Raw genomic sequence first — 14,484 nt, 5'->3', positions numbered from 1 at the left:
ATTTGCAATCAAGATTCCCAAATACTCCTCCCTGTTTCCCAGTGCTGGGCTTCCAACTCAAAGGCTGGGTCTGCTTTTTCCTCCTGGGAAGGGGGTGGTCATCATTTGACATTTGTAAGCTACCTTGAGCTGCTGAGCAGGATGTACCTATCCCGAGGCTGAACACGGAGACAACCATCACACAAATGAAGACAGTAGGTCAAGCAAGGGTTTGTCATATTTTAATGACATTGATCTTTGGTGTTTCCCTCGTTAGCACTCACACGCTCCCCGTCCTTCCTCCACAAGCCTGCTAGGGATGGAGAGTTACAAACGAAAAGGAAAATCACATTTGAGACTAAAAACAAAATATCAGAGCCTTGATTTCTCCACTAGAAACTACATGTACAAGGTCAAGATTTCACATGCAACACCTTACATCACAGACTCATACCTCACACCCTGGTCTAGAGCTGAAAGACATTTCCTGCACCCTGCCAAGGAGGTGTAGCTCAGTCCTGGCACCATGAAACCACTGGGATGGCTCATTCATGTTAATATTGGCACAGCTTAGAACATCCTTGCGTGAACTGCATCCTGACTAGAGAGCAGTAGCCCTTGTCCCTCTACCCATCTATACAGCAGCTCTGCTTAGGTTCCTGCCAAGTAGTAAACTAGCTCTCTAAAAAGGAAAGAGCCCCACCTGTGAGCAGATCCTGTGCCATGCAGGTTTCGGCAAAGCCCAGTTCTTCCCAGAAAAGACCACAGCGCAGGCAGGACAGGTCTCAGAACACCACTCTGAGGTGGAAGCAGTGCTGTGCCACAGAGCGGCACTGTGGCCTGGAAGACTCCTCCACTCCAGCAACAGAGCTGGAGCATCACACCCGGGTTTGCCCAGGAGGACTGCCTGTCTCCAGAAGGATGCTGCAGGGCCCCTTCCCTTTTCTCACTCTACTGATCAGCCCCTGGGCATAAAAGGGCAGGAAAGAGGAAAGGAAAGGAGCTTTACAAAGGATGACACTGAATTGCAGGGTTAGGGCTGAGCTCAGGGGATCCCATGGGTCTTCAAAATCTGCATGATGTACAGCCAGTACAGTTCATATTCCTGTTAACTCTTCAGCAGTGGGAACATTGGAAATACAGTACGCTTTTTTCCCCCATGGCTTCCCTTGCAGTCCTCATCCCCTCCCTCTCACCCAGGATAGAGAAGCTCTCCGAATCACCAGCATCCTTGCCAGAGCCACACATCCCTACTCTTCCAGCTCCTGGCCAGCTGTGAGGTACAGGTCTCTGCTGAGCAGTACAAGGGTAGCACCAACACACAACTCAACCTCTACCTGTTCCGCGACTCCCCACTGGTGCTGTCATTACTATAGAAGTTGGTACTGTCAGGAAGATGGTTATTATTAGTTAGGTCACTGTATTCAATTGGTCCCTCAGTGTCCATGGAGGACTGGGCCTGCTCTGGCAGGTCCAGCTCACCTGCGCTTTGTCCTTCACTCCCACTAGAGGCTGTCCGCGGGCTCAGGCCATGCTCCGACAGCTGCATAGACTCTGAGAGGATCCGTCCCTCCAGCTCAGCTGCCAGCTGCTGCGAGGTGGACTGCTGCGCTGCTGCGCCCTCCGCCCCGCTGGACTCTGCACCAGTCTGAGAGCTGCGGTGGATCCGGTGGCTCACAATGATGTTGTTGCCAAAGCCGCCCATGGACGCCATGGTGGTGCTCTGCTCCCGCTGGACCACGGCAGTCATGCCACCTTCTGCCATCAGCCTTTGGATCCTACTCAGGGCATCCTCCCCACTGGCCCCATATTCTGGACCTTCACCTGCAAGAGAAAGCAGAAGCAACTTTGGTGCACAAGGCAAGCTACAACACAAAGAGAAAGCATGCGGGGTAGGATGCGTCACACAGTGTGCGTGTGCTGGGACAGAAGATGGGTTTTGATCCAGAGGGAGCCCAACATTTTATTTCCATAACTTTTGGTGAAGTGCCAGACGAAGGCACCAAACGCTGTCAAGAAAATCTTGCCCAATCCCACGGGTATCCCTCACAGACTTGCATGTCCAAGCCTAGGAGAGGCAGCTCTTATCTAGCCATACAGGTAGGAAAAAAAGATGAGTCAGAGGCACTATGTTTTCTCACAGCTGAAGAGACAGTCCAGCCAGTCCCTCAGGGGCAGGAAGAAAAACCTCAGCTTGCACTGCAATAAACCAAACATTTCACTGTGGTGCAGAAGAGTCCTGTGGCCTTTCTTACTTCACTTGTTTGAAAACACCCCAGGCAGGTGACCTGATGGCAATTTCCCCAGTATCAAGGGGGACACAGGCAACAGGCCAAGAGCAGACAGCAGCTACAGAAGAGAGTCCACATCATCTATGATTAAGGGGAGATCTAGGCTTCCTGCTCCCCTTGGCTGATATGTTTTGAGGAATGCAAAAGACAACTCTTAAGATCTAGAGTCTTTGTCTACTCTATCTCTGGGCCTTCCCTTCACAGTCACGCTGTACTGAGCTCTGAGGGAACCATCAGATGACTTGGTTGCTGAAGATTACTTTTGAAGAACAAAATCTCCCAGAAAAATAGTCCATATAGGAGATTAAATCCCCATGGCAGGAAAGTCCAGCCCAGTTCTACTTCCCAGCATCCTCCTTTTGCTACAAATCCTACCCAGACCGCTTGGGGAAAAGAATCTGTAATCATAAACTGGTAGAATCATTCCACACTGGGATCTTGAGGATTCTTATTAAAGAGATAAATCTCACTGCCAGCTCCATGAAGCTACAGCAGTGCTGATTAGAGGAGAGAAGAAAGCCGTGAGCTCTCCTGGCACCACAGAAATGAACACAAATGTCAACAAGGCTAGATGTAGGCAGGACTTAAAACACAATAAAAACCAAAATACCACCCTGACTAAGAAGACAAAACCGCTCGGGGCTGTGGGATAGAGATCATGTATCCAACATGGGAGATGGAGTATTCAGCACAGTCTACACCATGCCACTGTAGCGGCTGTTTTTTAAAAAAGCAAGATAGTTAAAGCTGTTAACATGTTACACAGTCAGTGACGGCTTCTTCCCTTTCCTCATGGGCTCAGTGGTACTTGCATCAAACACCACCAGCTTCCTCCACCACAGGGCATGGCTAATTTAATCTTCAGGCAAGTCTGCTGACATACTGCCCTGCTGTAAAGATATTACAGACATTAAGGGCAAATTTAATCCTCACAAGTAGAATAAGTCCCTGTCTGCTAGGAATGTAGTAAGCCTGCTCTACTCCCTATATATACAGCAATTACACAGCTCCTCGGTTAAAGCATCAGCGAGACCACAGAGACACCAGTAACCACTTGAGAATCTGGAGCCTAGAGGAGTGAGCAAGTGTACCTCCTGGGCAGAGCCTGGCCCACAGCTCTAGCAGAGAATCCCTGTTCAGGATGTGGCTGACGTGAACTAGGAACCTGACTGAGCAGCACAAAGACTGAGAACAGACAGAGCCAGCTGTTAAGACTGGAAACTTCAGCATGAACAACATGTGTGCCAGGGGTTATCGAAGCATTGATTGTGAGCAGCAGTGAGTGGAAAGTGTGAGAAGCACGGTTTTGGATTCAGTCATCGCGTCCTCCTGAGGGTACAGTGGTAAGCACTCCGTTACCAACCATCCGGCCAGGCCGGAGAGGACGTTTGAGAAAGCCAAGACATGCAACTGGCTTAGTGACATGCCAGTCAGCCCTACCTACACAAGTCCTGAAACAGCAGGTACTGTGCTCTTGACAGATCACTTACTATAAAGTAGCCCAATACAGGAGCATTAAAACCACGAATCAGCAAGAATCCCCAGCCAGTGCTCCTCAGCATTACAAACATGTGCTTCACCAGAGGAGTCCCTGCAGGCAGAGCACAACACAGCACCCCCTGCTCTTCCCTGCCCCTTAATTACCATGTGCCATGTCTGAATTTCCAGTTGAGGCAGCTGCTTGCTCAGAAAACCAGGCAAGGGCTGATGCCGCAGCAGAAATCAGCAAGTCATGAGCCTTAAGATTACGAGCACGGAGATACAGCACTGCTGGAAATTCCTTTCTGGTCTGTCAAGGACCAGGCGTGAGCCTCACCATTCAAGCATCCAACAAACACCTCTGCTTTGGGGGTTGGCCTCTCATTTCCCCCCGTTAGGCTTCGGCAATGGCTTTGGCTGACTGGTTCAGAGCAAAGCTTCCTGTGCGATTTGCCTTGAGCTGAGCTACAGCACAGATTCACATACAGCCCTGTTTCTACTGCCTGGTGACTCCCACACACGTTCTTTCACCACACTGCCAGTGCAGACTACATTAGTACTCAGCACAAGTGAAATAAGCTAACTTCCATTTGGTGGAGGTTCAGAGTGTGCACACAGGCACTTACCCAAAACAACAGCAAAGCTGTAAACCTCAGACTGCTAGATGTTACAACTTGCTGCAGTGGCCAAACCCCATTCCCTGTGCCACCAGCTGAACAAAACCAGGACAGAGAGAAACCCCATACTTGTGACACTTTCTTCCAGACTCCAAAGGCTTTAGGCATATCCAGAGCTTGAACCTGAGCTTATGCAGGAGTAGGCCAAGTGACAGCACATCTAATTCTCCATACGAAGAAGGAAACTCCTCTCATTTTGTGCTCAAAACTACATTCTGATCTTCCAGGCTCTGTAAATCTTTTACTGTAAGCTCTCATTCTTCTAAGTCTACCTTCTACGGTCAGAAAAATAGAAAAGCCTCACAGAACACTACAGACAAAATCTAGAAAACTGACCTAACCATCAATCTAGCTGACTGGCTCCAACATTTAACAAAATACTCTTTAGCTAATACATCTGTCTTTAGAAGTCCTCGGCCATGCTACTCCAGCAACACAAAAGCTTGACACAGAAAACTACAAGGGCGAAACATCTAGCAAACTTTTAGTGGAGCTGGGCATAACACAGAAGCATTTCCACTCTTAAGTGAAGTGGTTTTTTAAGTACTTACGGGGATACAACTTGTTTATCTCTGGGCATGTACAGCACACATCTGATAAAGAGCAAAGCCCAAAGAAGCAAGGATGAGATCAGGCTCCTCTGTGGCTGTGGAATATACTGATATCACTCTTGATTTTTATCCTATTTTCAGCTTTCCTCTTTCTAAAACCAGCAGTAGTTAGTAGGCATGCTTGCAAACAAAGCTTCAAAATTAGAACTAAGAGTAAGCACTACAGAGATATCTGAGTCTTCAGAGAACATGGAATAATAGCTCTGAGGTGTGAGCTGACCCGCTAATTCAGATGCTCAAAGATAAAAATATCGGTATTTTAAAATGAATTCACTCCTTGAATAAGAATAGGAAAGGGAGGGTCGCAGCATAGCATAACCAGCTATGAATAATCACACCTCCCTTAGTGCTAGAAGAAATACTACCAGTTACTTTTCTCTCCAACCAAGCTCTGAAGCATGTTCACACTTCCTTTCTGAAGTAGCTAATCCAAACAACTCCACAGAAATCAGAAAACAGGCAACCGCTTTGACTTGTAACAAATTTCTTAGCAATATCTCACCTTGGTGATTTGTATGAGTGAAACTTATTTTTGTAACAAGAGTTTAAAAGTATCCTCCATCATTTAATCCCAAGAGAGCCAGGTACTTGGAGCAGCTCACACTGTAAAGGCTTGCATAGTACATGCTTCTCTAAAACCTGAGTCTATTTTTTAGGTAGTGCTTTTCAGAGGGTTTTAAAGAGAAGCCAAAATTTGCAGTTCTATAGGACATATGACACATTTTGCAGATGGATGGGCAGATAAAAGGCTAAGGGTTCTACCCACGTTCCTACTTGGAGAATGAGAGGCAGATCTCCACACTAATCGCACAAAAGTCGTATCACACCCAACAACAGCATTGCAAGAATGTGTTCAGCTAACATAAACCAACATGCTTCTTTTTAGCATTCATGAGGTTTGGCTGGGGACAGGGTATTCCTGCCCATGCAGCCCCTGGCAAGTGTTCCTAATGTCTCAGTTTAAATAAGTTAGATCACATGCAGGCACACTGACTCCTTAGGCATCCTCAGGATGCTTTGCTTACGCCAGCGAAGTTTCACTTGCATGTGCTGTCTTTTCACCGTTTGAACAGACTGAATCCTACAAACCCAATCCTTCATTTTACAACCAATTTCCTTCTCAAAAAGTATCTGCTGCATTCTCTAAAAGCAGTTGGACAGGAGGGAAATTTGTACTGGCTGGTGAGAAAAATAGGTTAAAAACGGTATACAGCATGACAGTAGTCATTATGTTGCTCCCCCAAAGACAGGCAAAGTAGCAATCCACTGACAGCAGGTCTTCTGACGGCTACAATTTCAGTAGTTCCTAACACATGCCTACTTGCACAACGAGCACTGAGCTGGCTATCTGAATTTTAAGACAATGCAGATGATAGGAACTGAGATTACAATTGCCTTTCAGTTCCTTCCATCAAGTTTTTTTTGAGCGTGGGTCATTTTTTTTTTTTTTCTTTTTAAACAACTGGATTCTCTGGAAGATGTATTGGTATACTGTTAATAGCCAGGGAACACCATGGGAGCCCAACCAAACAAGTGTCCTGAAGCTCTGCAAATGTCCCTTTCTCTCAGCCTGCAGCACCTTTCGCATGTTGCAGTCCCAGACAGTTACTGCCACTCGCACCCTACTCCAGAGATCCAGCAGCCTGAACAAGTGGCAGCCACAGCCCAACCCAGTCTGGATCGGGAATTACAATTTCTAAAGGTTAAAGCTTTGGGCCATTAAATCTCATTAGGAATTTTTGTTGTTTTTTCAGTGACATTTAATTTGCCAGCTGAATACAGATTCCTTCCCATCACACCTGTCCATCTGCAAGGGAAAGTGTAGTACAACCCCCAACTGACTGTTTCTAATTAAAAGTCCCTCAAAGTTACAATTCCATCACAATTTCCACTATGCCTGTCATCTTAAAAGAAAGTAGGAGATGGCTGAAATACTGGTTTATGCATTTCTCAGTACCTCTCCTAGTTTTCTCTCAACTCTAACTTCCTTTGGTTTATGTGTGGCTTGGGAGAAGAGTTCACAAGGCAGCTATCAACTGCCACAAAACAAAAAGATACAGACATTACAGGGATTCACTTCTAATAGTCATCATATACTCATTCCTCCAAAGGAGGTAGAAAGATAATCAGAATAGCGAAGTCTCTGCAGAGCTTTGCATGAGAAAAGGAAACTATTTATACCCACACGGAGCTTAATTAGATTTCTGATGCAATTCTGCATACTTTTTTTTTTTTTTTTGTACAGTAAGCACATATCTGCAAGAAATGCCCTAAGCCAGAATTCTCCACAACGGTGGGCTGACAGGATATAGGACAGAAATTCACTCTTGGGGGTAGCACTAGCCTTTGTTTTACTTTCTTTTCATTTTTTAAACATTCAAGGGGGGTTTTGTGGGTTTGTCTTGTTTTGGGTTTTTTCCCTCATGACAAGGTGGTAACTAAACCACTTCCCTTTACATTACTCAGAATCACATCTGATTTATCCATTCTGCTGCTGCTAATACTGCTAAGCTTTTACGTAGTGATTTACATCTTCAAAGACCCATACAAAACACTAATTAATCTTCACGGTCCCTGGTGTACTGTACTATAGGAAGATTTATTCCCATTTAGTAGATGATTAATAATTTGCCCTAAGTCACACACCAACTTAGTGGTAGCACATTTTTTCCTTTCTCTTTTTTTTTCCTTCCTGTCATTGACCTCTCGATCCTGCTGTTAGGAAACACTGGTTCCTTTCAACAAAGGGTTATGGTAGACACAAGGGGCAAATTAACCATCAGAAAAGCAGCACAGCATCTAATCTAGCCTGCCTGAACACACTGGACAAGCATCACAAGAGTTTATGATGCTGAAAATACAGTAACCACAAGCAGTGCAATAGGGCTCAAGTATAATGTGAAGCATGAAGAGTCTGGATGAACCAGATCACTGATGCCACAAGTCCCCAGCTAACTGATTGAGGTGTTGGTAACAACAGCTGAAAATTTGACTTTCTGCTCCATGATGGGTTCTTGTACTCTTCCTCTGTCACGGATTACTGAAGTTTTTTTGATCCTACATGCTTCTGATAGTTAATATCTTGACAACTCCCTGCTTTGAGCTGCTCTTAGAGCCCTTGCAGAGGAATTTCCACTCAGGATGCAATTCATCAATTACAGGATAAAATCACTTGGCTCATCTCCAGTGCATATGTCCATATTGGAATAACTCCTTTATTCTAAAGGTCCTTATATAGTACACAGGAGTGTGACAGCCCATTTTTCAGGTGAGGCCACTTACAAGAGTGGTAAGTCAGCATCTGAGCCAGAAATCACACCAGATGTGGAACTGTGAGAGACGATTTGTAACTCCCCAAAAAAAAGGCCTGAGAGAAAAAACAGTCTGAGAGAGATAAGGGATGGGGGACCTGAGGCCCTCTGAGCCAAGGAACATCTCAAACACAAGTAGTGAAACTAGTCACAGGGTGGATAGTGTGGATTTTAGAGCTGATAAGGCTACCTGGATAGCACAGGATGCAGCTGGAGGAGGGAACCCTGTGAAGATAGGATGGTTCTGCTCTAGTCCATCTTGTAAAGTTTCAAGGGCCATCTGTCCGGTGAATGACTTTTGCTTCATTATCCATGAAACACATATTAAAGTTGACACCCTTGAATGTTCTAATAAAGATTAACAAGATCACGCTCGTTACATCATCCCATGAAGAACCTTACCCCTCCCCATACATGGGATACGTAGGTATGTGGGTTGACCTAGGGGACGGACCCAAGGATAGCGGGTATAAATGAGGAGGGGACAAGGAGTGAGAGGAAGAAATTAAAAAGAAGACATGAAGAAGTGAAGAAGACAGATGAACCCCTGACAAATTTGGACAGGACCAACACAGGAACCTGGACCAGTGATCTCTATTTCAATATTCTCTTTATCTCCCTCCTTTTCTTTTTCCCCTTTTCCCTCACTACCATTAAGTAAAGCAAGGCATACTATATTGCTTGCCATAACTTGTTATATACTTAGCCAGTTATCATGTATTCAGTTAGTACACTGTGGGAAGTTAATAAACGTCTGGACTTTGAGAGTTGTCTCACCTTTGTCCACTCCGCTGGGGGCTTTATGAATTTAAGTCATCGGTCTCCCTCATCTAAGCAGGATGTGACAGGAACCTACCAATCTTCTTCCAAGCAAGAAAGGAGACAAAGAGAGGTCCCTGTCCTAGGTTTCTTATCTGTGCTCCCTTTCTTCCAAATGCTACATGTTTTGCTCCTTTGTAGAGATAGCCTGCCCAAGGCACTGGTAAAGGACAACCCTTCCTCATCTCATTAATGGTCTAGTTAAAAACCATGACCTAGATCTGAAAATTGAAAGGTTAATTAGAAAGAATGAGATAACAAAACCTCCAGACGATTGCAGAACTGCAGCAGAGAAAAGCAGCACTGGAGAACTCCACTGGTTTAACAGAGCAGAGAAAGATCCCCAAGCCTGCTGTGTCAGCCATCATGGCCTTGATGTAAGAAGGTCCCACACTGTACCCTGTTCTCAGCCTGCATACCAACATTCAATGGAAGAACCAGTTCCCATAAGATCAGCATTTGTCCAGACAGCCTATGTTCCAGCCTTATTCACACGCCCTCAACTGGACTAACCTTCCAGAGAAGTTAATCCCAGCTCTGCTGAGATAAGCAGATGGGAAACCCCACCAGGTCAGGAATTTGCTACTTAACTTTGAACAGAAGAGCCGAGATCAGAGAAAGCTTTATCACACAGGCTGGATGCTGTACAACAGCAACTGTGGAAGAGTCACATGCCAAAAAGCATCTTTCAGAGTAACAGAGCACAAGTAAGCATACAGGCAAAAAAATGCATGTCACGGGCTGCTTCCCAAAGCCAAGTGGGTTCATCATGAACCAACACCTTCAAAACAGTCTCTTTGATTTTCTCTGTCTTTCCTGTGGATATACTGCCCAATTTTTTCCTAGGCAAGCCTTCAGAGCTGGATTCAAGAGACAAGAAGCCCGGAGAAAACCACCATGCTTTCAAAAGTGATTTTATCATCATGTAGGAATTGTACACCAGCTGCTTCCAGCTCTTTACATGTTGCTAAGTTTTCCTGGACTGGAAAACACTAGAGACATTTTTGAATAGCTGAGCCGGACACTCATCACAGCTTGCATCAATCAGACTACACAGGATACTCATACCTGCTTTGTGAGAACTGATTTGTATCCAGGTTCTGAGCTTGTGAAGCCTGCACAGGTTTTGAATGCAGAGGTTGATAAGACCAAGCTAAGTTTTTAACAGAAGGCAGAAAGGATAATTCTTAGCAGTTTGCAGCCTTACTGATGGTTAGAGTTCAGGAGATTTGTGAGAAGTGATGCCAGTACAGCTGATTCTACAAAGACGCAATGAAGAAGAGTCCATTTTGCCCTCTAAAGCATGTGAAAAAGACAAGTTCTCTATTTATATAGCTCCTGATCATCTTGAGCTTAGCTACAGGCAAATTAGGCTGGAGAAATCTTTGCTGAAGAGATAACAGGAGTGTCCAAATTCCTTGACAGGATGTGGAACCTGTGTGGAAACTCCTCACTCACCAGGTAAGCTCTGTCAGATAAATCATTGCTTGAGCTCCTACCTTCCCCAGTCCCTGCAGAGGCGGATTCCTGCTCCTGTACCTCCCTCTCTGTCTGAGTCTCGGCATTCTGCAGCTGAGGCGCCAAGGTCTGGGTACCCTGCGAAGTCACAGAGGTGGGGGGGTTTCGGGGTTGCAGGCCTATGGCATTCATCAGGCCCATGTCCCTGTCTGTCCTCCATGTGGCTCTGCTGGTTCTGAAAAGAGAAAAAAACAAATAAGACCAGGAGCATTGGAGGCAATGTGTCCCAGCAAGATTGAAGCATCCACCTGAGCCTCTTCTTGCCTCCACTCCAACCAGGCACCTGCTAGCCACTGTGCAGATGGGGCTGGAGGGAATTGTGACCTGCACTTATTTACACACACACAGACACCCCTCTCCAACCTCAGCTGGCTGGTCTAATCTCTTGAGTTTTAGGCCAACAGATTCTTGCACTCCACCCACCCTTCCACAGAAGCAGCGTGCCTGCCAGGCACAGACTGATCTCCCTGCAGCATCACTAAGCCTGGAGAATGACTGTCTTGAAGTCAGAGTTGAGTAGGCAACACGACACGCCACGCAGGACCGTAAACACACATACAACCTCCCTCTGCACATCGGTTTTAACTCCCAAGGACGCAGCGTGTATCCCTTCCCTCCTCTGGACCTTCTGGTTTGTCAGCATCACAGATGAATGAACTCCAGCAGGCATTCCTGCCTGTTCCAATCGGACAAGAGAAATTCTCTGTTCTCAAGAGCAAACAACAGGAACTGCCTCAAGGCTCATTAGCTTCTTCTCAGAACTGAACAGCTGAAGTGTACAACACTACAAGAGCTGAATCCTGACAATGCTTGGATGCTCTTTCCAAAACTGACCTCTGGCTGTAAGTGCTGAAAATGATGGATTCTAGGAAAGACTGCCTCATTCACAACCCTTCTTTATAATGTTTTGAAACCTGCCACACTTTTCTTGCTCTTTGAGCAGTATTTCTGCCTTCAAGCTGCTCCTAACCCACCATGCAGGACTGATATTTGCTGTCAAAAAACATGAGTAGTGGCAATATCCACTGACATGGCAGAGGAAAGAACCTCTACTGCTTATTTTTCACTCTCAGTCAGTCCAAAGCTGTAGGGACAGCACAGACATGGCCCTGTACACCCGTTTGTAACTTCTCTGGGATCCTGGAGTTCCTAATTCAGAAACAAGACCGCTGCCACCCTCTTGAGAGCAGATGGCTTAAGGAAAAACACTCTTCACTGGGACAAGAAGCAAGGGACTGCAGCATCACCCTCATGTTTAGAATAACTAACGTGTGTATCACTGGACAGACTGGATGAAGCAGCCAATAGGGCTGTCAAATGATTTAGTTTTATTTTCAGAGTTTATTGCTGAAAAAAAACTGTCCCATGACCAGAAACCAGAGGGATGAAAATCAGACACCAAGACCGCCCAATGGATTTGCATCCATGTCTGTGAACGCTCACCCCGTTCTTCAGTTATCCTCCAAAGGCTGTTTACTGTGCATGGTGCTTTTGATGCATCAAGCCCCACATGTTCCTCCCACAGCTTGCTCAAGGGTGCTACTGAGGCCACGGATGACACATGTACTTCCCTATCACTGGCAGCACTTTGGGGCACTGAATGTCACTTACTGGCAGCAGGCCAGGTGGCCCAACTAGGCAGTGTCAGAGGTGGAAAAAATTGCCTAAGAAGTGTTAGGTCTCTTTAATCCACACCCAGGAGACTCACCCAGGCCGCTCAGTGCTCCTGCTGCTGGAATGCACAGCGAAGACGTTCTCATTCAGCTGGTCCCAGTGGTACTCAACTCCAGAGTTTAAGGCCCTTGAAACACCAAAGAAGGAAAAAATATTAGTACGGCAGGACACGATTGCAGCCAGCAACATTACATCCCCACAACACATAGGACACTGTTGATTCCTGACCTACAGAAACTGCAGATCTGGCTCAGTTCATGTTTTTGTTAAAAGGGCTCATCACCATAAACAGCCTTGCAAACATGGAGCATTGTATTACCCAGATTGCTCTGGAATACTCCATTAATTTCCTTTCAATATTAGCACTGAGGCACAGCAACAGGAGCAGAGAGATTTTCAGGAAATGAAGACTTACAACTGTGTGTATAAAATCAGGTTACCTTAACTCCAAGTGACTAAACAAAGAATTGGAATGGGAAGGCCATTCTGTGGTGCCTGCCAGCATTTCCTGTACTAGGTAATGCGGAGTAAAACACTGCTCTTATTTGACATTTAGTTTCTTTGCAAATGGTTCTCATTCTACGTAGAAATAAATCTCTATACAGCCCTCTCACTGACAATCACTGCAGAGCAAGGGCAGATGTAGAGGATATTTTAATGTTTCCACTAAAGTTTGTGCTAGGTCAACTACCTGTGTGTCTGAAAAGTCCAAAACTTGAATTTTACAGCTAATGCTACTAAGTTTAACAGAACAGCCAATGCTCTGGCAACCTTCCACAGTGCATTTCCCAAAAAGATACGTGAAGCCAGTGCTGGCTAATCACTTCACAGCAACAGGCAAGGTTAACAATGTATTGCTAATCATCACATCATTGCTAAAGACTACAGGCAATCACAGAAACTAAACCACCATAATGCTGTAAGTGCGTCTCCCGCTAAGGAGATGGGCCAACAGCTCTTAGACTGGAAGAGGGTAAGAGTGAACCCAGTTTACTCTGTGCCATACAGAAATGTGAGATGACAGGCACACACTGTGCAGTCCAAGGCAGTATGGCAATCTTCCACCTACTGCTGTGTCCTGCTTCCAGACGCACTATGGGCTGCACTGCCACAGAAGAGACTTTCTGTACAATATTTTGCCATGCCATGCCAACACACCAGCTCCTGGGAGCTGGCCTGGGAGTTTCAAAAGGGTGCCATGTACCATCGTGTACCTGCTGGACTGCAGATTTGCTCCTGACTAGTTAACAGTGCTGTGCAGTGGTTACCACAAGGCAAGTAAAAAAGAAAAAAAGAAAAAAAGGTCCTGTGTAGAGAGAAGGGGATTGTGTCTGAAGAGATGGACTTGCATCACACTGCAGGCAGCCTAAGAGCATGAACTAAGGGTAGTCCCACAGCCTGAAGGAAGGATTCAGGGCAAGTAGCTGGCAGCTGTTTATGGCTTGGGCACAAACATGGTGTTTTACATAGATATAAAAGCTGTTGTCCCTGTAATGAGCTGCCTCAGCAGAACTGGCAAGAACTCCAGCTCAGACATGCTGCAATAGGAGAGCTGTGTGTGCTGGGGGCCTCAGGCTAGGCTCTGAGGTGATAGTAGCCCAGGTCGGGACCAAGGGCGAAAGCTGGAAAAAATTAGGTCAACAAAACCATGCAGGGAGTCTACAGGAAGTAACCAGTCATCACTTTTTTTTTTTTCTTTTTTTTTTTTGTGCTGAGCTAGCCCTGCACTGCATTATACCCCATGAAAGCAGCTGCCAGGGAGATGCTGATTTACAAAGGCTTTGGAGTTTACTGACAGATGGTAACCTGTCACTAAAACTGTGCCAGTCCCTCTGGCTGCTCCATCCCCTGCCTAGTATATTGAGACTTAGCTGTCACATTTCACTATCTGCAAAGTAGCACACTCCCTAGGCAAGTGAGACTTTCTGACCTGGTAGGCAAAATTTCCAGAAAAAGCCTAGTTTACTTGGTATCTGCAGCTGTTACCCAACAGAGCTAAACTGACCCATGCTCTTTTCTCCTCCTTCCATGCTTTTTCTTGCTTTCCAAAGTACAGGCGTGGTCCCCACAGCCACCTACATGACTGCATGACTGATATTCCTCGCCAAGGTGCTCCATGTGCCCT

At 45.9% G+C, this 14,484-nt stretch overlaps 1 protein-coding gene across 4 annotated transcripts in view; it reads right to left on the bottom strand.

The window, feature by feature from the left end:
- Positions 1-205: 205 nt before the first annotated feature.
- Positions 206-14,484, bottom strand: part of AMBRA1 (autophagy and beclin 1 regulator 1) — a 138,817-nt gene continuing 124,538 nt past the window's right edge. For all 4 annotated transcript variants that reach the window (XM_074909501.1, XM_074909505.1, XM_074909506.1 and 1 more), the window contains 3 exons: positions 12,394-12,486; positions 10,667-10,860; positions 206-1,803 (listed from right to left, as the gene is read on the bottom strand). In XM_074909501.1, coding sequence (XP_074765602.1) covers positions 1,313-1,803; positions 10,667-10,860; positions 12,394-12,486 — 778 coding nt within the window. In that variant the 3' untranslated portion in view covers positions 206-1,312. The remainder of the gene's footprint in view (positions 1,804-10,666; positions 10,861-12,393; positions 12,487-14,484) is intronic.

The sequence above is a fragment of the Athene noctua genome, chromosome 6, assembly GCF_965140245.1.
Source record: "Athene noctua chromosome 6, bAthNoc1.hap1.1, whole genome shotgun sequence".
Taxonomy (NCBI): Eukaryota; Metazoa; Chordata; class Aves; order Strigiformes; family Strigidae; genus Athene; species Athene noctua.
This window is presented reverse-complemented; position numbering and strand designations above follow the sequence as displayed.